Source organism: Haliaeetus leucocephalus, unplaced genomic scaffold, assembly GCF_000737465.1.
Source record: "Haliaeetus leucocephalus isolate CR32 unplaced genomic scaffold, Haliaeetus_leucocephalus-4.0 Scaffold587, whole genome shotgun sequence".
Classification (NCBI taxonomy): Eukaryota; Metazoa; Chordata; class Aves; order Accipitriformes; family Accipitridae; genus Haliaeetus; species Haliaeetus leucocephalus.
Window position 1 is genome coordinate 4,324,381 of NW_010973023.1, and position 22,021 is coordinate 4,346,401.

Sequence of the window (22,021 nt, forward strand, 5' to 3'; positions counted from 1 at the left end):
GGTGATCCGAACACTAATGAGAATGCTTGAATGTATAGTGTATCAGATAGAAGGGGAAGAGCAAGTAAATTTCTCAGATTAGAATCACTGTGAAAATATACCCGCATGCGAGCTGCTTCGCTCTCCAATTGCCAGTGTTGGCTAATAATTTGCAGCATTCATTTTAAGGGGATAGGGGAGAGAAGAGAAGGAGGTGAAGAAGCTTTTTGTTGGTTTTTAATGGAATGCCTTTAAGGGTTATCATTCAACCTGCTAGAAGCACAGAGGTTGTTCTTGTTACAGTACCATATCTACTTTTCAGACCCATTGCATTAGAATTAGAGGGTAGGCAGTTCTAGTATTTTGCCCCCCATTTTGCTGCAATTAGAAATGAAAGACACAAACCACTGTAGTAAGGTTATTTGGTTGCCTGATAGTCTGTGCTGCTCCTCAGCCATTGTCATAACTAAGCCATATTTTTCCACTGTAGTGACACTGTAATACAGACACACACACAGATTTGTAGCATCTGTGCCAGAATTTTGTATGAACATTTGTATATACTAATATAGAAAATTTGCAAATCTTCCAGCAGGCATGTTAACCTCTCACAATGTGAGATTTTGGATTCTTTTGTAAAACTCTCATGACTGTATACTGGAAACGTATCTGTAAGTGGTTTTTTTCCTCTCCCTCATGTTTTTCTGTAACGAGGGAGATGTGTGGCTATAGATTGTCTTTTCTAGCCGTACTTTTTTGCCCAAGATGTGAAATGTGTTCTTGTGTGCAGTGGAAGTCACCCCCAGCCTAGAGTGCAGTTTGTGCAAGGTGACAGTGTGGGCTATGAAAACTTCTGCAGCTGCTGTCTCCTGTTGGCTGGGTAAATATTAGAAGCTGTGGAAATACATCTGTTGAAAAATGGTGAACACTCACGTCGTGCCATTATTGTTTAGTTCCAGAGTAGGTCCTGATTTAGTGAAGAATTTTAGACTTAAACGCATCCCTATTTGTTGAAACTACGAAATATGTATTTCAGTGAAAATTATTTCAGTATTCAACTGCTTTACTGAATTGTGGCCTTCAGTACTTAGGTGTTTCTTCTGAATAAATTTATTTATTTATTTGGAGGATTTAAAATCAGGTCTTGAAGAGTTTACTACATTTAATTTTGTAGACTGTTAAACACAATGATTACTTTTTGTTCTTTTCAAAATAATGTATTCAATACTGAATCCTTTTTTGAATGGAAAAGAATATCTCTGTAGAGGCAGATTCCTTCAAAAGCACAGGTCCGAGGTTACAGAAAGGTTTTATGTGAGAATATTTATATTTTTAACCACATCCTTACATTTTAGATCTCTGTCTGCTTTTTCAAACAATGGATGTGTATTTATAGTGTAAATATTCTCACTGAAGCAAACACAATGTGCTGGGCTACTCACATGTACAATATATAGCGTCTCACGTCCACTTAGATTAGAATGCACAGCTTTTAACACTGCTCAAAGATGACAGTGTATCTATGGGGAAGCATTGGCATCCAGAAGGCATATTTTATAGGCAAAAAATATTAGCAAGACTTAATAAGAAGAAAAGAAATATACAAACTGCTCCCCCTAATTTTTAGTTGTCTGGAATTTGAAGCTTTTTCCTCTTTTTCCACCGTTCATTTGCCTGAGTCTGTGGATGCACAAATGAGAAGGAAGAGAAAAGCTGACATTATGTTCTGTAATTTCTTCTGCTTTGGATATAGTTTTTGTTGAGGAGGATCACTGCTTATATCTGCTCTTGGTATTTTTGTGTGGTTTCAGGACAAGTGTAAACCCCAGCAGTGTCTTTGCAGATGCAGGAATATCTGGAGAAGATTGCTGAGAGTTTCTCGGTCACAGAAAGATATGCTGTCTGAAATCTGTCTGTCTGTTGATCTACCTATTATAATTTAGGGGGAGAATCTGAACATCTTGCGCTTTTGTTTGACATAGAATAATATCACTTGTCTCTGCAAGTAATTCTAATAGGAATATTTTTGCTGTGTTTAAAATTCTGCAGCTCGCTTATTTGTCAAATTTCTGTGAGAATTTTAGTAAAAGATGCATGTTTTTAGAAATTAACATTCTTCATTTTGTGTGCTTCTGAATTAGCTCTAACAGAAACCTTTTCAGTTAGAGAATTGCACTGACCTTGCAAAATACCATATGTTGAGTGTGCTGCTATTCATCTTATAAACATTAGTAGTCTTGAATGAAAAGGTATTCTGTATATCCTACGGTAACTAAAGGAGTTAAATAAAATCTTTTTGATTGCAATGATAGAAAATAAACATTTTGGATAAGTTACTCTCTAGTTAAGAAGCATTATTTCTTTATGTTATTTCAGATAGCAACTGTACAGACATGTGGGTGTGCAGATCATGTAAATTAATTTATTTTTTTTTTAGAATCTGGCTTAAATTCTGAAATCATAGAAAGTCAGAGTCCTGGCCAATCGTACATTCTTAACTCTTATATTGCAGTATATATTGGTAAGGGAGTGAACTCAATCGTGTAGCAGTCTCAGCAGAACCTAAGACTAGGAAAGTAAGTGAAAGATGGATATTTCACCCTAACACTCAGTTGCTTTGCTTTGACAGTTTAACACCGACCTTTCATGTAGTTTTAACGTTTCTTGTGTGGTTTAGCTCCTTTTATTTTTATGGTAAAGTGCAAAAGAACAAGAATAGAGAAAACACACCATCATAAATAAATAAAGGTAAATAAAAGGTAGGGCAGTGGCTCGACTAGAGTTTCTACTTAAGCAGATATTTATATGGTTATATGTAGCAATTATAAAAATACATATTTATGCAATTTAGAATTAAGTAAAGAGATGTAAGCAGATAATTCATATGGATTCTTACAAAAAGCTGTATCAACTATGGCAATATTCAGCACCTTCAACAGTTTCTTACATCTATTTATTAAAAATACTGGGATGTGAAAATTAGAGAAAATTGGCATAGTTCCACTGAGGTTAGTAAGAAGATAGCTGTTCATAAAAGCTCAGAATGTGGGCCCCCTCAGTTTTCAGCTTCTACTTGGTGACTGTCTGCTGATCATTACTAAGTTCTGTTGGTTTTTTTTTTTAAATAAAAATGCCAGATGGTAACTGTCCATTTTTATGCATTTTAGGCCTCAGAGTTTTTTTATTTTTTATTTAAAAGAAATTTCAGAATCATAAACCATATTCTTCTATAACTGTTGTTTACTTTTCTGAAACTTAAAAATGTATTGTCTTTTGCTGTTAGAAATGACTGAAAACAGGTGTGTTTAATGGGAGAGCTAAGATATCTTAGACTGTAGCCATGGGAGTGAATTCTGCTTGCAAACCTAGAGTTCAGAACTGCAGCAGTACTACTGTGCTCAGATACCTGCAGAGTGTTTCAACAGCAGCATTAATGCAAGACTGGGAAGCTGACTGACTTCTTAGTTCTTTTACTATGTCTTTATTTTATTTTTCATTTTATGGACTAAATGCATTTTAAGAATTTTTTTTTTCTGGTTTTATAATGCTTTTCTGGCATCTTCCTGGCCTTTGGCTCCAGGATGATTTCTGTAGTGACTTCTATTGTGCTTAGTACTCACCAGTCCTTTTAAATATATTAGAAAACACCTGAGGCTGATGGATCTGTAAGGAATTGGACCCTGCTTAAAACTTTTTAAAAACCCAAAAGATCAAATTATCTTCTGAAAAAATTTGACACTTAGAGAGCATATGAAAGATGCAGTGGGCTTCTTAAGGTTTAGCACTACCCCAGTACTAGATGGACTACTTTCCTACTTTATCTTAAAAGATCAGACTGAAGTAGTTAGGGGCTGCATTAAGACTGAATTGCAAAGGTGAATACAGAATGCAATACTATTACTTTTCTAACAAAAAAGAAAGTTTCAAAGAGTGTTCATATTACAATGAGAGAAATTATTTTTATTTTTCAGAAAAGAACTTTCAGAGTGTATTAGCAACTGTGTACAAAAAGGAGCTCAACTTGTACTTACGCTCCCCCCAATTGAAGAAGGCCTCAGCTTTGTTAACACGATAATATGTATTTTCTTCTTATCACATAGGAGCAGAAGTGCCTCTTTTTCTGGCATTTTTTCAGTATTGTACCATGGAAGGACATAGGCCACATTTCAGCATCACTTGCTGCACAGTTCACCTGACAAGGAGACATATTTTTATTCAATTACTGAGAATTGTTCACAATCCGTGTTTTCTACCTTGACATGCTTATAAATGATCTACATTCCATTATCACTGTGATTTTTTTAAGCTTCTTTTACAAAACTGGAGGGAAATGTGTACAAGTATGTTTTCTGCTTTGCAATAAAAGTGTACATTTATCACTTAGGTACATGTAAGCCACTTCTGTGAATTGGGCCCTTGGAGTAAATGTGTTTTGATGTAATGGCCATCTGCTCATGAATATCACATTTGCTAGTTTAAAAAATAGTTTGATACAGATAAACACATAGTTTGGTAAGATTGTATAGTTTCACCAGGTAGCAATACAATAGCAAAGTTTTATATTTACTGTGAGCCAATAATTAAGCTGGGATGGAGGTCTCAAGTGTTTTGTTTGTTGCTTTTAAAAATTAATCTCTAACATTTACGTTTAGTTTCTGACTGCTGTTTTCAAAATGGTAAATGCAGGACCCACATCAGATCATAACAGGAGGCAAAGTACATCCTTGCCATTTCAGAAAACATAGTCTTGCTTTTCTTTTCACCTTGTAAAAATGAAAGCTGCTCTGTTCTCAGATGGACCCAGTACAGCCAGCCACCAGGAGACCCTGGAACAGCTGACCTGACACACTTGCCCCATATAGCTCCATTAAAGTCAGGTGTCAGTGGCACAGAAATGGCCCTTGAAGCTGTAGCTAAAGCCAGTTTGCCGGAAAAGACAGCACTGACGAGATGGAGTTGGTCAAGCCAGTGGTTCTGAGTGCCTAGGTCTGAGGGGTGCAGGTCAGCTGCAACGTGTTGCGTATACGTAGTGCAGTAAATATAGCTCAGTGCCAGGCCATTTTTTAAGTTGATAAAAACTGGTTTACTAGGCTCTTTGTTTGATTTTGGTTTTGATATTATGGTATCTGCTGTGGTCCTGGCACATATTTTACTGCTGAAGTCAAAGTTTATTCTTGGGTAGCACTGATATCAAACTGTAACCAGGACAGAGTATGTGGATTTATAGTATGTGGAGTGTGTGAGTGATGGTGAGTTTGGTTTCTGGATGTATCCTCAAAATTTGTCTTTATGGTTACTGCTTTTAGTACAGAAGACAGCAACGATGTAAAATGTGTGTGTTCGATAACTTTGTCTTGTTTTCCCCCCCGTCTCCCTTCCTGTATTTTAGCATATGTTCCTGAGGAGGAATTGAAAGCAGCAGAAATAGATGAAGACAGCGTGGAAGATGATGGGCTGTCTCTGGACATCCAGGAGAATGAGTATTTGTGCAATGAAGAAGCGGAGATCAAAGAGGCTCAAAGCTACCAGAACTCCCCAGTCAGCACTGCAACTAATCAGGATGCAGGCTATGGTTCGCCGTTTAGTGAAAACAGCGATCAGCTGGCCCATTTCAAAAGCACTTCTTCTAAAGAAGAGAAAGAGGATCCTCAGTGCACAGACAATGTTTCCTATCCACAGGACAGCTTGGCACAAATAAAAGCTGTGTATGCAAATTTGCTTTCAGAGACTTGCTGGTCCAGTTTAGCTTTGGACTTAAAGAAATCCAATCCAACCACCAGCAACAATGGAATCAGCCAGAATGAGAACACGACCAGTACTGACACCAATGCCAATTCCCAGAGTACTAGTACTACCAGTACCAACACTAGTACCAGTACAACCACCAGTAATACTAGTAACAGTAATAGTAACAGTGGTGGCTCGGGTTACGACTGGCACCAAGCTGCATTAGCTAAAACTTTGCAGCAGACCTCATCGTACGGACTTCTCCCAGAGCCTAGTCTTTTCAGCACAGTACAGCTTTACCGGCAAAACAATAAACTTTATGGGTCTGTGTTCACCGGTGCTAGCAAGTTCCGATGCAAAGACTGCAGTGCAGCCTATGACACACTGGTGGAGCTAACAGTGCACATGAATGAAACTGGACATTACCGTGATGACAACAGAGATAAAGAAGCTGATAAGACCAAACGGTGGTCAAAGCCTAGAAAACGATCACTTATGGAAATGGAAGGCAAAGAGGATGCCCAAAAAGTGCTGAAGTGCATGTACTGTGGGCATTCGTTTGAGTCTTTGCAAGACCTCAGCGTCCATATGATAAAAACAAAGCATTACCAGAAAGTGCCTCTGAAGGAGCCAGTACCAGCCATCACTAAATTGGTCCCTTCTACCAAAAAGCGAGCACTTCAGGACTTAGCTTCACCTTGTTCACCTGAGCCGACAGGGATCACTGCAGAAGCTTCACTGGGTGAGTCTGCAAAGGATCAGAAAACTGCCAACCCCTATGTGACTCCAAATAACCGCTATGGCTATCAAAATGGTGCTAGCTACACTTGGCAGTTTGAGGCACGCAAGGCCCAAATACTGAAATGCATGGAATGTGGCAGTTCCCATGACACTTTGCAGCAGCTCACTGCTCATATGATGGTCACTGGTCATTTCTTGAAGGTGACCAATTCGGCTTCCAAAAAAGGCAAACAGCTAGTATTGGACCCTGTAGTGGAGGAGAAGATACAGTCTATACCTCTTCCACCCACCACCCACACAAGGCTACCAGCCTCCAACATTAAAAAGCAGCCTGATTCCCCAGCGGGCTCCACAAACTCAGAGGAGAAGAAAGACCTGGAGAAGGAAAAGGTGGTGGTCAGTGAAACAGAGAAAAAGATTAAAGAAGAGAATGAGGACACTACAGAGAAATTTGAGCCAACAACTTTGTATCAGTACCTCAGAGAGGAGGACCTAGATGATAGTCCTAAAGGCGGAATAGACATATTGAAATCCCTGGAGAACACGGTGACAACAGCTATCAGCAAAGCTCAGAATGGAGCCCCTTCCTGGGGAGGATATCCCAGTATTCATGCAGCTTACCAGCTCCCGGGAACAGTCAAACCCCTTCAGCCTGCGGTGCAGAGTGTTCAAATGCAGCCGTCCTACGCGAGCAGTGTAAAATCACTGTCGTCAGAACACAATGCGCTCATCCATTCCCCAGGCAATCTCACACCCCCACCTCACAAGAGCAATGTATCTGCTATGGAAGAACTAGTGGAGAAAGTTACAGGTAAAATCAATGTGAGGAAGGAAGAAAAGCCTTTGGAGAAAGAGAAGAGTTCGCCAGTCAAACCCATGTCACCTGCTGCTAAAGAAAACAAGGACTTCCCAAAAGCAGAAGAAATAAATAACAAACAGCAGCCAAAGAAGAGCTCTGAGACAGAAGTTCAGAAGGTCAAAAAGGATAGTCCAGCAGAAGCACATACGCCAAATGGTACAGAGCCGCTTAAAACAAAGGTTGCAAATGGCTGTAACAATTTAGGAATCATCACAGATCATTCACCTGAGCCATCCTTCATTAATCCGTTGAGCGCTTTACAGTCCATTATGAATACTCACTTAGGCAAAATTTCTAAGCCGGTAAGCCCCTCTCTGGACCCTTTGGCCATGCTGTACAAAATTAGCAACAGCATGTTGGACAAACCCATTTACCCAACCACTCCGGTCAAGCAGGCTGATGCTATTGACCGGTATTACTATGAGAACAGTGATCAACCTATTGATCTAACGAAGTCCAAAAATAAACCTCTTGTTTCCAGTGTGGCTGACTCTGCCTCGTCCCCGCTGAGGGAGAGCGCCCTGCTGGATATTTCTGATATGGTGAAGAACCTCACAGGGCGTTTGACACCCAAGTCTTCAACTCCATCTACGGTGTCAGAGAAGTCTGATGCTGACGGGAGCAGTTTTGAGGAAGCTTTGGATGAACTGTCACCAGTACACAAGAGGAAGGGCAGACAGTCCAACTGGAACCCTCAGCATCTTCTGATCCTTCAAGCCCAGTTTGCTTCCAGCTTGAGGGAGACCCCAGAAGGCAAATACATTATGTCGGACCTAGGTCCACAAGAGCGGGTACACATCTCTAAGTTTACTGGTCTTTCCATGACCACAATTAGCCACTGGCTGGCCAATGTGAAGTATCAGTTAAGGAGGACAGGTGGAACTAAATTTTTAAAGAACTTGGACACAGGACATCCTGTTTTCTTTTGCAATGATTGTGCCTCTCAGTTCAGGACTGCTTCTACATACATAAGTCACTTAGAGACACACCTAGGGTTTAGTTTGAAGGATCTGTCAAAGTTGCCACTTAATCAGATTCAAGAACAGCAGAATGTTTCAAAAGTCCTCGCAAACAAGACTTTGGGCTCACTTGGAATTGCCGAGGAGGACTTAGGCTCCACATTCCAGTGTAAGCTCTGTAACCGAACTTTTGCAAGCAAGCATGCAGTCAAACTGCACCTTAGTAAAACACATGGCAAGTCCCCAGAGGACCATCTGATCTATGTAACTGAGTTAGAAAAACAATAGCGTCCAGGTAAGCAGCCAGGTATGCAAGTGACCACAGGAACATTGCACTAAACTTCTTCATAGTACTGCACTAGGCCTGACCTGAGCCTCTGAAATCAGTCTTACTTTTGTTGCTGAACTGCCTATCTGGACCTTGTTTTTTCTTACACTTATTTTGTAGTTATATTTATATGCTCTTTGTCTGATCTGTGCATGGTTATTTTTTGTTTCTGTTTTTATTTTTTGTGAGTCAAAGTCTGACCTTTATTTTCAACATCTGTCCTTGATGTTAAGCTATCTTTTGTAGAATATAGTGGGAGACACTATTGAGAGACATTAATTTAGCCGTAAAGAAAGACACAAAGAACAATGATAAAGAGACATCCTAAAATTACAAAGTTGCCATGACAATAAAGGTCACAGAACCTGGTAGTGTCAAGTTTTAACCCTCTGAGAACTGTAATAGCATTTCTGTGCCTTTCCCAGTGACTAAGTGAGTAAATAAGGAAAAACAAAACAAAACAAAAGGCTTAAAGGCATTTCATTCAAATAAAAGCTGTGTCAGAAGCAAAACTTTTTTTTTTAAATGAATGAGCTTCTTTTTTTTTTTTTTTTAATGCAGAACTGGTTTGTGAAGAAATTGTGCATGCAGTCCTTGGAAGAAGGAGAGCTGTGTAGTACTCAAGGGGTTAGGAAGCCACAACTGTATAAGTTAAATAATAATTAAAAAAAAGCAAACCAAGTTGCCACTATGCCCAAACCCTCTGGATGCTGAGAATTGCCACTTTTTGGCAAAAAAAAAAAAAAAAAGTATGCAAGCTGTTATTTAAAACAAGTGTAAAAATGCTCTTTTCTTTCCTTTTTTTTTTTTTTCCTGTAAAATACTGCAGTTTATAGTTATTTACAAATGTTAAGCTTTGGTACAAGCTGACCTTTCTATAGTGTGCTGCATTGGTAAATGAAAACAAAAAAAATGGGGCAAATGTTGGATTCTGTTCCTTGTAAATTGCCAGCATCAGCTTAAAAAAATACATGTTACATATCGTACCATTTTAAACTGTTCAACTTTCTTTGTACCTTCTGGCTGTATGCTTTCTCTTTTAACTTTTTATATTGTCATTTTATATTCGATTTCTGTGTATATAATGTAAAACCACACTTTTTGAATAAAATTTAGTTCCTGCAGCTTGATATAAATAGAGGAATTTTACTGGCACCTGCATCTTTCCAGATGCATGTACTTAAAGGAACTATCTGACAAAAAAATAAATAAATAAAAATAAAGCAAGCAATGCACTATGAATTATACATTTTGATGTTTTATCATTAATATTGTACAGTACATTTTGGTTCACACAATTAAATCCACTGTTTTCTCAAGTGTAAAATAAACCCACATGCAGTTCTTGATTTACATACATTGTCATGTCGTCATTATATTGCCTTTGAGGTGTTATTCCAGCAATAAGAGGCATCGTTTATATAATCAACCAGCAAAAATCTATTTGAAATCATCTCTCATGATCTGTACGCTGACGTGTTTCATTTGAAGCCGTAATACTAATAACCTCTTAAAAGAGATTTGCAGCAGGTACGTACTGCAGAAGGTACAGGATCAGTGGGTCGCCATCAATTAGTGACGGGCATTCTGCTCATCACTGAAGTACACGAAGGGCTGCAAAGGTTTCGGCCAAGTTGATTTTCCTATGCTGTATGACTGTGCCCGTAGTCATTTTCTGTGTGTGTTCAAAGACCGTCTCCTCCCTTCCTTCTCAGGCAAAACACCTTTTGATTTCAACAGTTGCATAGTCAGAGGCTGTGGCTTCTGCCCCTGTAGTCTGTTGAATGCTGCGGTACTTGCCTTTCTGGCAGTGGTGAAGACCTCTGAGGCTTTGACACCAGTTTTTACTTACAGTACAAGAAGGCAGACCTGCGTTTCTCTGTACTTTTTAAATATTGCATTTTGAGGTAAGCTGAGTGCTATCATATCAGGTGTTTCCCTTAATCTTTATTTCTGTTCTGTTGAATGCAGATGTCATTTAGAATGTAAAAGAGAGCTGTCAGAGCCTTCACTACTCTATCTCCTGAGTGCTTTGACAGTTACAGTGTATGAAAGCCTGGGATCTGCTATCCATTACACTTTTTGGAGGGGCTATTAAATATGAGGACCTAGAGGGGTTTGCTTTCACATGATATTAGTGATACTATTTCGTTATATATACTTCTGTGTACGTATGTGTATTTCTGCTCCTTCTTTTCAGTTCTTCTGAAAGTAATTTGAATGTAAGACCTTTGCTTCCAAATACAGCGCAGTTCTACATTTAATCTTTAGTTACAACCCCAGAAATATTCATGCATTGTTCTGTTTTCTGCAAGAGCCTAGCAGGTCTGGGTCGGTTACATTTACATAGTATTTCTAAGTAGTGCAAGAAAGTGCCATGAGGTTTTTTTTAAATGTCCCTTACTTTCTTCACTGCTAACTACCTATGTCCTTCAGGGGATCTAGCCATTTAGACATTTCAGTTCAATTACTGGATGATTATGTACTTTGGGCCCAAGGGGTGGTGAGGAAGAATAACAGTCAGGCCTATGGCTGTAATACAGAGTCTTTAAATAATAACCCTTTGAAGTTTTGTTTACTTTACCACGGGCCTGCAAACATGTGATTATAGAATATGCTGTATTACATTGCAGTAGCGGGTGAAAAGGTTGAAAGGGAGAAATAATAGCTCTAAAGTGGGTTTGAATCTAATGTAAATCCATTAAAACTCATTTTGAAACACGGCATGTAAAGTGAGTTCTCAACACCAGGTGACTCCCTCGAGAGGTGTTTATGACATTGCTAAATCCGTTCAGTTCTGATTGATAGCTTCAGAATTGGTCAATCACTCATCATCTGTGCCAGCATCTGAAGAAAGTCCATTTAGAATAAACTAGCAGCCTTACCTGGTGACTATGCTGATGTAACACTTTCTAGGACTGAAATATGAAGTAGCTGAAAATTTGAGGGCTCTGATGTTTCACTTGCTTAACAAAATGAAGCACAGTGACAGTATGATCTTTATTCTTTGGAGTTTTGCCACTTTTGTTTGAATATTGCATTTCCGAAAAATTTCCTTTTAAAAAAAAATTGCACAGTTTAAAACCGAGTTACTCTTTTCCTCAAAATTGGTTTGCAGGTTTTTTTTTTCTTTATTTCAATCAGATTTCAATGAAGGTAAGTTTGTGCTATTCTACTAGTAGCTACAAAAGCTACTACATGGAAGAGACCACGTAGCCTTTCAGGACTGGTCTTGAAGAAGAGAGATGTAACAGCCTTCAAACCTGTAGTAGCCTCTGTAAGCCTGTATACCTGTTTTGTGATGTATTCAAAACTCATTGTATCTGATTCTTTTCAGAGGTGTATAAAGCTACTTTTTTTTAAGCATTGCATTGCTGGTATTTACATGTTTGCTTGTATCTGTTCTGAGAGGGGAAGAACTTGGTTTGTCTGTTTCATGGATTTGATTTCTGCTTCTGTGCACTTTTCTGTGTTGCTATTTTGAAGCTGATGCAAACCACTGCAAATTTGAGAGGTCTGTGTACTGATGACATTAGTCCTGAATGAAATGACTTTTTTTTCTTTTTTAATAGCATTTGGTGGGATATTCACTAATGTCTTCTGCAACGTAACTTTGTTACGGCTTTCTCTGGGTAGTTACGCTGGTAATAATGACACCAAACATAATCTGTCCTTATCATGGAGGCCGCTAAAATGCAATTGCAATTAAGTATAAAGGCATAAAAATATACACATTACCTTGCATTAGGCTAATCAAGGCACACTGCATCAGCTTCTGCCTGCAATTTCCAAAGCCATCTCAAATTGGAGCGTGTGATATTCTTTAAATAATATGGCAGGGGTCCTGGTTAGGAGACCTCCAAGGAGAGGCCAGTTTCCATGTGGAGTGTTCTCGCAGCTCTGTAGGTGTTGGTCTCCTGGCTGATGCAGAATTGAGTTACTCTCCCAGCATGAAAGTAGCAGGAAGTGGGATTTCACCATCTGTTCACTGAAATTTAAAAGCAGGGTCCTTCTCTGTCCATGTATGAAAATAGAATGCTAACCCCAATTTACTGGCCAGATACAAATCCAGATAATATGATTCTTCCAAATTTTTGTTCCCCCTGCTGTTCTGATTGAGTTTCTTCTCATGATGTTTCATGTGGCTTTGCATAGTTTCTTTTCATCACTGTGTATAGTAGCCTTCATCCTACAGGTAGGTGAAGTGACCACATTTTGGGATGAAAGATGCTACTCTAAGTAAAAGGTGATACTGTACCACTGAGAATGAGAAGCTCCAGTTACTCTGTTGTGAAGATCACTTTTTTACACTCCTCTCTCCAGTCCTGTCTAGTGACCTGCTGAATCAGGGTCAGCATGGTCAAAATGTGTCTAGTAAGTTTTTATCTTAACTACTGTAGTTGTTGCCTCTGGTTTTTCCCCTTCCCTGTAAAAAATATGAAGTTTAAATTTGATTAGCTGTGGCCAAGTTGTCAGGATTTTTATGGTTTTTACTTCTGGATGAACTTCTTAGTGTAAAAAATGTGGGGGAGGATTAACTGTTAAAATTATTCATTCTTTTAAAAGAAGCATTTCTCTAACTAACTAAATTGTTCAGGGCACAATGGGTTGACCATCAGTACAGCCTAATTCTGAACAAATTTAATATAGTGACAGTGTACAGTCCTTCTGTTCAGAGTGGTTGTGTCAGCATTGTCTGAAGATGCAGATTAAAGCCTGACAGGTTCCTGACCAGGTTTGTCAGATGTAGGACACCTGCAGCCAAATGCCACGTGGTCACTTGAGGAAGGAGGGTTGGAGTCTGGTTGCCTGCAACCCATCTGCTCCTGTAGGAGTCCAGAGCTGACTCATTTGCTCAGAACAGCATACATTGTGAAATCTTAAGGGCTGATGGGATGCATTAGGCAAATATAGGCCAACCTTTCAGGGTCATGCAGGTGGAAGTCATCTGTCTTGGTACGCACAACAACTTGTCCAAAGCCGTCTCCTTAGAGTGTGTACAAACTCAAGTTTGTATTAGAGCTTGTCTGTGAAGCACAAAGTGGGGTGGTACCCATAGTTCCTACCCAAAAGGTGACACACATGATGGTGGAATCCAGAAAGCAGCATGCTAAAAGTGCTGTAGTCACAAATAGTGCCCAAAGCTCCTGACCAGCAGGTAGAGGTCTAGCCACTAGAGCATGCTCTCAGGCACCGGTCCTTACTCCCCAGAAAGTTTATAATCAGAGTAAGTAGTTGAGTTCAGTCCATTATAATCTGGGATGGAAGATCCAATAGCTAAGAGCAAGCAGTTTCTTCCAAATAAGTTCACTAGTGGACTGGTGGGTGCTAAATCAGTTTGGCAAAACGCATAACCTGCTAGCTGGCACTTTGGTTTCATTATATCATACTGTGTAACACCATGCTCAGAGTCCCTTCATCCCTTGACATTCCTTTCAGAGGAGTTGGATACTCGACTGCATAGTGCTGAGGTCAAATAGCAGTCCTGCTGAATTACTTGAAATCATGAGGTTTGGTATTTTTGAATGGCAGGATATATTGCTGTATCTTGGAAATGGGCGTTGTCTTCAGATGCGGACAGACAGATTGGGTCACGTGCCATTTGCCACCATTCTGCAGCTAGCAGAGACCATTGCTGTAAAATCCTGAAGACTGCCTCTGGAAGTGAAACCCAGCTAGGGAAAAACAAGATTTCTGCCAGTCTCACCTTCCTCTCTCCCCCCAGTACTGCACAGCGTATTGGGACACGCAAAGAAATTATGGTTTAACCTGAGCAGTTCTGAGTTGCAGCGTTCTGTAAAAACTAACCTTCTTCTTCAAGTCCTGGTTAGGCTTAGTTTATTGCTGCACGGTTCCAACGTGTAATGTCTTAGTTGTTGTCATGGAAGCACTGCTACAGGCTCCGTGTCAAGAACATCCTCTTCTTCCCGCTCTCCCCCCAGTCTCCAGCATAGCAAGGAGAACTGGCAGAGCGGCTCTGCAAGTCACCATCGTTCTGCAAGGAGTTTGAGGGTGGACTGGGAGGGAGAGGAATGGGATATCGGGGGATTTTAATCTTGATAAAGGGGTACAAAGTTTTATGTTTTCAGACGACCTCTTCACTTCAGCTTAACCCGCTATGCCCGGCAGTGCAAGAAGTGGCTCTTGAAAACGCTGCCCTTTGGCTTCAGGGTCTTTGACATCTCATTGCTTAGTACTTATAAAGGTGAAAAAGTTGTGTAGTAGATCACTTCTGTTCATCCCATGTTCCAAGGGAAAGCTCGACCCATTGTAGGTAGGATGTGAGATTCATTAATGGCTTTTCTCGCTGGTATAAGTCACTCCCTAGGCATTTTCGTTCTGGACTTTATTTCGATTTAGACTAAAGTACTTTGGAAGCAATTTAAGCCAAACTGGAAAAAGCCACTTTTATTCTGTAATAAGAAAAACTGCCCAGGGCTGCTGTGGCAGGGAAACTGCCTAATGCTACCAGTGTAACTATAGTGGTTTAACTGGAAAATCCTCACAGTAAAAAAGCTTTAAGTTTATTAATGTGCAAATGCTGTCTCTGAAAAACATTGCAGCCTCAGACACTGCCCACAATTGGTATATTACCTGGCAGTCCAAGGTCAAACACACTCAGCATGTTTGCAATGGGCATGCTGCATTAATAATTATATATAGTAGTATCTGAGTGTGTAGCATGATGATAAAATGTGGTTCAAGGATGCACCGTATAGCACATTTCTTTTTGCAGTCATGTGTGTCTTTATGTTCAAGGGAGAGTTGTATTCTTAGCTGCCTCTAAAGTGCTATCTTGCTAAAGTTTGTAGCATTTAGCATTAACTGTCTCTACTATTTCTCATCACTACTTTTCTGTGGTGGGATAATGTGAAAAATTAGATAGCTTTGCTCTAAAAAAGGCATCAGGTCTAGACTTAACATTGCATGGGGATCCTCCGCCCCAGTTTTGGGGGTTGGTGAGTGTCACATTTCACATTTTTTAAGTGTGCTTTGACAACTAGGAATCTGGAAAAGTGCAAAGAAGATATAGGACCGAGGAACGACTAAGAACAGAGTCTAACAATCAGCAGCCATCAGAAGGATAAAAGCAGCACGAAAAAGAATTGGAGCTTGGAGATCTACTGTGAGAAGAAGGAAAAGATGGGAAAAAGAAATGATAGGAGAATAATTGCTATTAGCAAGAGCAGATGGCAGGGATTTTGAAAGCTGGGACTGAGAGGGGTGAAAAGGGAAAGGCTGGAAGGCCTGTTTGCCTGTTAGAAAACAAAAGGGGACCTAGCTAGGTAAAGCTCAAAGGGGCTCTGTGCTGGGAGATATGAACGTGCCTGAGTGATGTTTGGGAACCTCTCTGACCTCTTGCAAAAAACATGGAATGAGGCTGAATTTGTCTCGGGAAGGAAACAAGGTTTTGTAGTGGACAGCTGAAGTATTCAATGTAAAGACTTCACAGGGTTGCCTGTTCAAAAACTGGAGGGTCAGGGAGAGGAAAGAGAGATAAAGAGGGAAGCCTGAGCAAAGAGTTTGAATGAAACGTGATGGTGAGTGCTCTTCACCTGGTGTTGCATAAGTCGGGGAGAGGAGCAAAGAGGAAAGCTTTGCATAGGGGAAACTTAATGGTTGTTTTGTTGCTGGTGGTTGGGGTTTTTTCCCACTTTGGTCTTTCTAAGAGCAATAACTACATTGAATTTGTATTGCAATAGCAATCAGGGTCCAGGGCCCTGAGTATGCTGGTTGCTCTAAAAACACACAGTAGCAGTAGTTGCCATCGTCTCATTTAAGACGAGACATAACAAGTGGGTGTAAAAGCCATCAGAAACAGGGGAGAAGGTGGTGCGATTTCATAGGCTATGCATGTACATAAATTGAGTGCTTGTGAGTCTTTTAATTTTTCAAGACATTATAATAGATGTGTCGTAGTCTCTACTGGCCATCCACCTAGCTGCTCTCAGTTGGCAACTTCACTATTGATATCTGGGCATCATTTTAAGTGAGCACTTAAGGTTGAGTATCAAGGGAAGGTATTTATAGTTTCAGCAGAGTGGGTTGATAGCTATTCCAGCCCCAGATGGGAATTGGGTTACGTGACAGATCAGGCTGCCTTCCAATTTTATCCAATACTAGCGATAAGGGGAGGGGGGGAGGGAGGACAGCTGCAACCGTATAGTCCTTCTAGGGTTAAAGATCCTAATGCTTTAAAGAGAATGTCTAAAAGAAAATTTCTTTCTGAAATAATTTATGGAAATGCCGTGCTCCCTTTGAAGGTTCCATGTCACTGCATGGCACTACGCAATGTTCTCTTTCTTCACCTGTCAGGCAAGGACCACCTCGAAGAGTCTCACTGCTGATTACTAGTTAATTGTCATTAATAAGTGACAACTGACATTATGGGGGCTTAATGCAGAGAGAACAGAAAAGAGCCACAGATATTCTAATGAGCTGACTCCTACGTGCCCTCTATTGTTGTCGAAAATGAGGAGCTGTCGTCATTGTTCAGGAGATGGGCTTCAATTGCTCTGGAAAAATATTCTCTTTTAATTTCTTTATGCATAGATAATTCCTGGTGCACTCTCTCTCCCTCTCTCCGTCTGTCTCTCTTGCTCTTTCTTTCTCTCATACACACACACACACACACAGAGACACACACACCTTTCCGTGAACACTTCCACTGATGATACACAATATGTATTAAGACACAGTAAAGCTTTTTAAGTACTTTGGTTTAGATACGCACACGTGCAAGCATATACGTACGCACACACACCCCAACTATCTACACAGAAATGCAAATCACCAAGACGTTTACTTTATTTTAAGACTCGGGAAAGGGGCAGGCACGGACAACTTCACTAAGAAAAGGAACCAAAAGGGGATGGTCAAGACTATATGAGCTGATGTATGAATTTAGGATTGAGGAAGTCCTGTTCTGTCCCTAGTGCGAGGAATTTTGAAACGATGGCAATGAGTGCACACAGATTTCAGATACAGGTACCTAAAATTAGGTCCTTGCTCTTAATTTAAATAGTAGCTTAATGACTTGATGATTTTCAAAACTGTCAAACAGGCAGGAGCTCCCTGGGAGGCGGTGGTGGCTGCGGGTGCTCAACGCTGCCTGCTGAAAGTCAAATCCATTCTTTGCACACTCTTGGAAAATCTCAGCCAGCAGAGGGCCAGGAATCTGGGGGAGGTGGTTTAATTAGGCATCGAGCTCCTGGTTGCATTTCCTGAGAACTGTAGAAAACTAGGGCTTCTGCTTACACCAGACAAGTATGATCAATCCAGGATAAACTGAATTCTGTGCAATGCCAGATGAAATGTATATATACATATAAAAGAGACTCTCTTCCTTTGCAGATTTGGGATAAGCTGGGTTGCTGACGGTGATGCTGACAACCACCACCGAGAACTTCTCCAAAAGTCAGGAAATCACCCGTGATTCTTGAGGTAAAAATTTAGGTGAAACAAACTGAAGCCAGAGGTGGTGTTTTATGATGATGCCAGCTTCTCCTACCAATTTTGAAGCAACACAATCACCTGTATCAAGTCACTAGAGTACAGCTGGTACTTGAGGTCTAAATTGTAGAAGAGGAATTTTCTATTGTTAGCAATAAATATCCAAGAGTTTCCATTCTGCAACAATAAATTGCATGTGCATACTGCTCTCTAACATTTAAGGCTGAGCAGGTTTGCCTGAGAAGTGGTTTATCCAGTGTCTTTTGACTATCTGCACAAAGGGGAGAGCCCATCATTTTAAGGGGAGTTTCATTTCCATTGCATAGCTCAAGTTTAAAACTCAAAACTCACAGGAAAAAAAATGAAAATGAGATGCCTCTCTTATATTGTGCTTGGAGCGAAGACATTCATTAGCATTCTCTGTCTTAACTGCCTGCCAAGGCCCAAACAAAAGATACAGTCTGGAACAATGGCCTGAAATGAGGAACACAACCGAAGCAGCCATGCAGGAAGCCTGCCATTTCCCATGGTTCGAGGACCTGGAGCCAATATATAGTGGTCTGAGCACACGTGTGGAAGTGGAAAACACCTCAAATGAGAGTAGGTCATCTTTTTTTTTCATGCTGGGCTTCTCACTGAACTCAACGGATACCATGTCTTACAATGCCATAGTGCAACTTGATGGGCCCTAATTCCCAGCTCTGTATGTGACTTTGAATATGACCTCTCTGTGGCTGAACCTACCCATCTTTTAAAGAGATGAGATAATGCCTGTATGGCAGAGAAGACACATACTGTAATCTGTGGTGAAAGAGTTTGTAGTACTGCGTAGAAAGCATTTCTTGACATTGCCAGTGTCTTTTCAGTTACTGCACTGTCTTTAAAATTTCCTTTTGAAGAAGGCAGTTGAAAAGATCACAGTCCAAGCCATTTCAGTTCTTGAGGCAAGAGGTCAGCTTGATGCTCTTTGTGGTGCTCCTCTACCTTCTTACCCTCTGGGTTAGGAAGCTCCCCACTGCCCATCACTAAGCTCAGTCTAGGGTCACAGCTGCCAGGGCAGTTTCATATCCAAATCTATCACAACAGTTGTTACTGTCCTCATAATTCTTCCCTTCTTGCTTCCTTTCTAGCTGCAGCTAAACAGTTTTGGCAGCTCCTGGAACTTCTCTGCCCCCTGGACCCCAGCAAATCTGATGCTAGATACCAGTGATGTCAGCTGAAGTTAGTGTGTTGAGTGGAGCGGGTAAAAGTTGGGGTCCCAGGTAGACTGAGTGTTTATTGCTTTTAATACCATTGATCTTATTAATGCTGCTGGAATGTAGTAAAAATTGGTAAGAGTAGTTCCTGAGTGGAGTTGTTCCCTTCTTTATTGAGAGTCTGGCGGAGTAAAATTGAACAATTGTTCTTCTGCCCTATGTACTTCTTCCCTCTCAAATGAGAGTCGTTAACCTTATTTTCATTGCGCATGTGTACTGGAGACTGTCACTCAAGACCTCTTACACATTTTCGCAAACACTTTCAAATGACTGGGACTCTGACTGTGGTATTCTTCTTTAAATAATTTACAGTCATTAAAATGACATCAGACTATCTCCAGTTCTGGCATTCTTTCCAGTCGCTGTCTCTCAGATGTCTATGTGGGATGAAGGTAAAGCTGGGTCTGTAATGATGGATGTCCCTTGCAGAAAGTGGTTTAGAATAACCCAGGACACACAACAAAGCCAGAACTGGAGATAGTCTTATCTCACTTTTAGAGCTGTAAATTATTTAAGGGAGCGCTCCAGCTCCAGGAAACTGAGGTTACAGCAAATATTAAGCTTCCTGTATGGCTATTTTTCTTGTGTCAGGTGGTGTGGCAGAGTTTATTCATAGGCATTCAGGGGCTGTGGAAATAATCAGCAAATGAGGAAAATATTTCATTTTCTTTTGCTATTTCTCATGTCAGATTTCTAGAGAACTAAGGCTTGAGGTTTAGGGCCCTTTGCATTGAATTCAGATCCATAAAAATCCTCTCGATGGCTAGAAAATATTGCGCCAAACTAATAGATGCATTGTCAATAGAGATTATTACAACTTCACAAAATGCTCCAAGTAACAACATATCATTTATCTATTCAAATGCAAGACGCTCCAACACAGTGGCTGTTAATAAATAACTAACTCAAGAAACAAAGCGATGAAGTTGCAATGCATGAAGTGCTCAGTGATGGCTTGTGCAGTCTATCTTGCTTCAGTTGGCATCGAAAGCTTAAACATGCTCCCTTCTTTCCTCACACTCCTTGCTTGGTACATAAAATATACATGAAAACAAGCTGGGATAACAAATACCTACACGCACTGCTGATACTTAAGAGGAAATTTCTGAATTATCTTGGAGGGGGCTGCTTCAAGTGATAGCAGCAGGGGAGGGGGTGCCTCCCGTGGGCCCCCCATGGCCAGCATCAGGGGAGAAGGGGCCCCTCCACAGGACAGGGCAGGGCAGCAGCTCCTTTAGCCCCTCTGAAGTCCACACCTCGCCGCTGCCTATCCTGGCAGCTCTACGGAGTAAGCTAGAGCCAGTCTTTCCCTCTCCTCCTTCCTCGAGGCAGCGGTGAATCCTCCAAAGACACATGGAGCCAGTCAGCGAGGAATGGGCACCTGCCGCCTCTCGTGGGGGGATGCCTGCCAGATCCTTCCGTCGCCGCAGAGCACGTGGACATCCCCCATCCGTGAGGGAAGCGCGAAATCCTGCCTCCTTTACTAACCAGCACAGGGACAAGGGGGAAGAAGAAGAAAGAAGGAGATTTGATTGTTCATATCAAAGCGTTAATTTCTTGAATTTGGAGGTGGAAAAAGTGTGGCTTTTGTTCCGGTAACAACTCTTGCCTTTGGTTTCTTTTTAACATTACGCTGACGGTAAGTAGGTAAAAATCATACTCATTTGTGAAAAAGCATTTTTTATGTACTGTATATAACAATATCAGGAGATGGGGGTAGAATTTCAAAGTGGTACTTTTCTTTGGTTCCTTCCCTTTCAATAGCTGTTGTTTTGATTACTCTGTGCCTTAGGCTATCATTAGAATCTTTTTGTGTGTGGAAGTATTAAGTCCATAAATATGAAAATAAGCCTGTAATTGACCCATGGACTGAATTTATTTCCATTAGATTCTTCTGCTAGTATAAAAAGCACAAACTGGAAGAGTGATATTTATGTGCGTGTGAAGCTCCCCAGCTCTGATGGTATATCATATATTTGATAACAAGGTTATGCTCTTAAAGGGACTACTCAGCAAGACAGGGTGGGGAAAACAGGTGTCTTATTTTAGTTCTGAAAGCAAAACTGGGTACAGCCATAAAATACACGCACAGCACATACCATCATTTTGATTAATCGGACTGCTAGAGAACAGCTTATAATGAAAGCTGATCAGCATGTCCCAATCAGTCTCATTAGGTTCCTCTGCAAACACCTGGAGAAAGGCAGCCAGCGGAGGGTACTTTGGAGGCAAGAGGAGCCGAGTGATCTACCACTGAAAACACCAGGGTTGCCACACCTGCTTGTGTGCTTTAATGGAGCTTTATGGTACGCGAGGAGGTTTCTCAGTTAAATGGGACATAAAGCTCAGCTGCTTTCTGGGGAGGCTGTGTGCTGTTGCCGTGCCCTATGCATCATGCGTAATATTCCAGTTGTTGCCTCTGTTTGTGGCCACAGCTGTAGTTCTGCTGAGCTGCTACATAAAGTTTTCCAGGGTTGCTGTTGGGTTTTTTTCCTTCTGGATTTTTCCACCTTCCTGCTGTGTGAAGGGACCATATGGCACAGCTATTACATCAGGACCTGCGGGCAATTCCCACTCAGGCAGTACACCGGAGCAGGGCTGCACATCGAAGAAGAAAATGAAGGAGGGAGGGAGGGAGGGGGGAAGGTGGGCGAGATTACTTCCAAGAACAAAATCTCAGAATATTCAGGGCTTGTGTCGTGAGACAGGCAGCTCTCCC

General features: G+C 40.9%; 1 protein-coding gene across 1 annotated transcript in view; it reads left to right on the top strand.

Annotated features, from left to right (window-relative positions):
- Nucleotides 1-9,336, top strand: part of TSHZ1 (teashirt zinc finger homeobox 1) — a 56,558-nt gene extending 47,222 nt beyond the window's left edge. Inside the window, exons 3-4 of the mRNA XM_010578005.1 lie at nucleotides 5,369-5,821; nucleotides 5,924-9,336. Of these exons, the coding sequence (XP_010576307.1) occupies nucleotides 5,369-5,821; nucleotides 5,924-8,553 (3,083 nt within the window). The 3' untranslated portion in view covers nucleotides 8,554-9,336. The remainder of the gene's footprint in view (nucleotides 1-5,368; nucleotides 5,822-5,923) is intronic.
- Nucleotides 9,337-22,021: the final 12,685 nt, after the last annotated feature.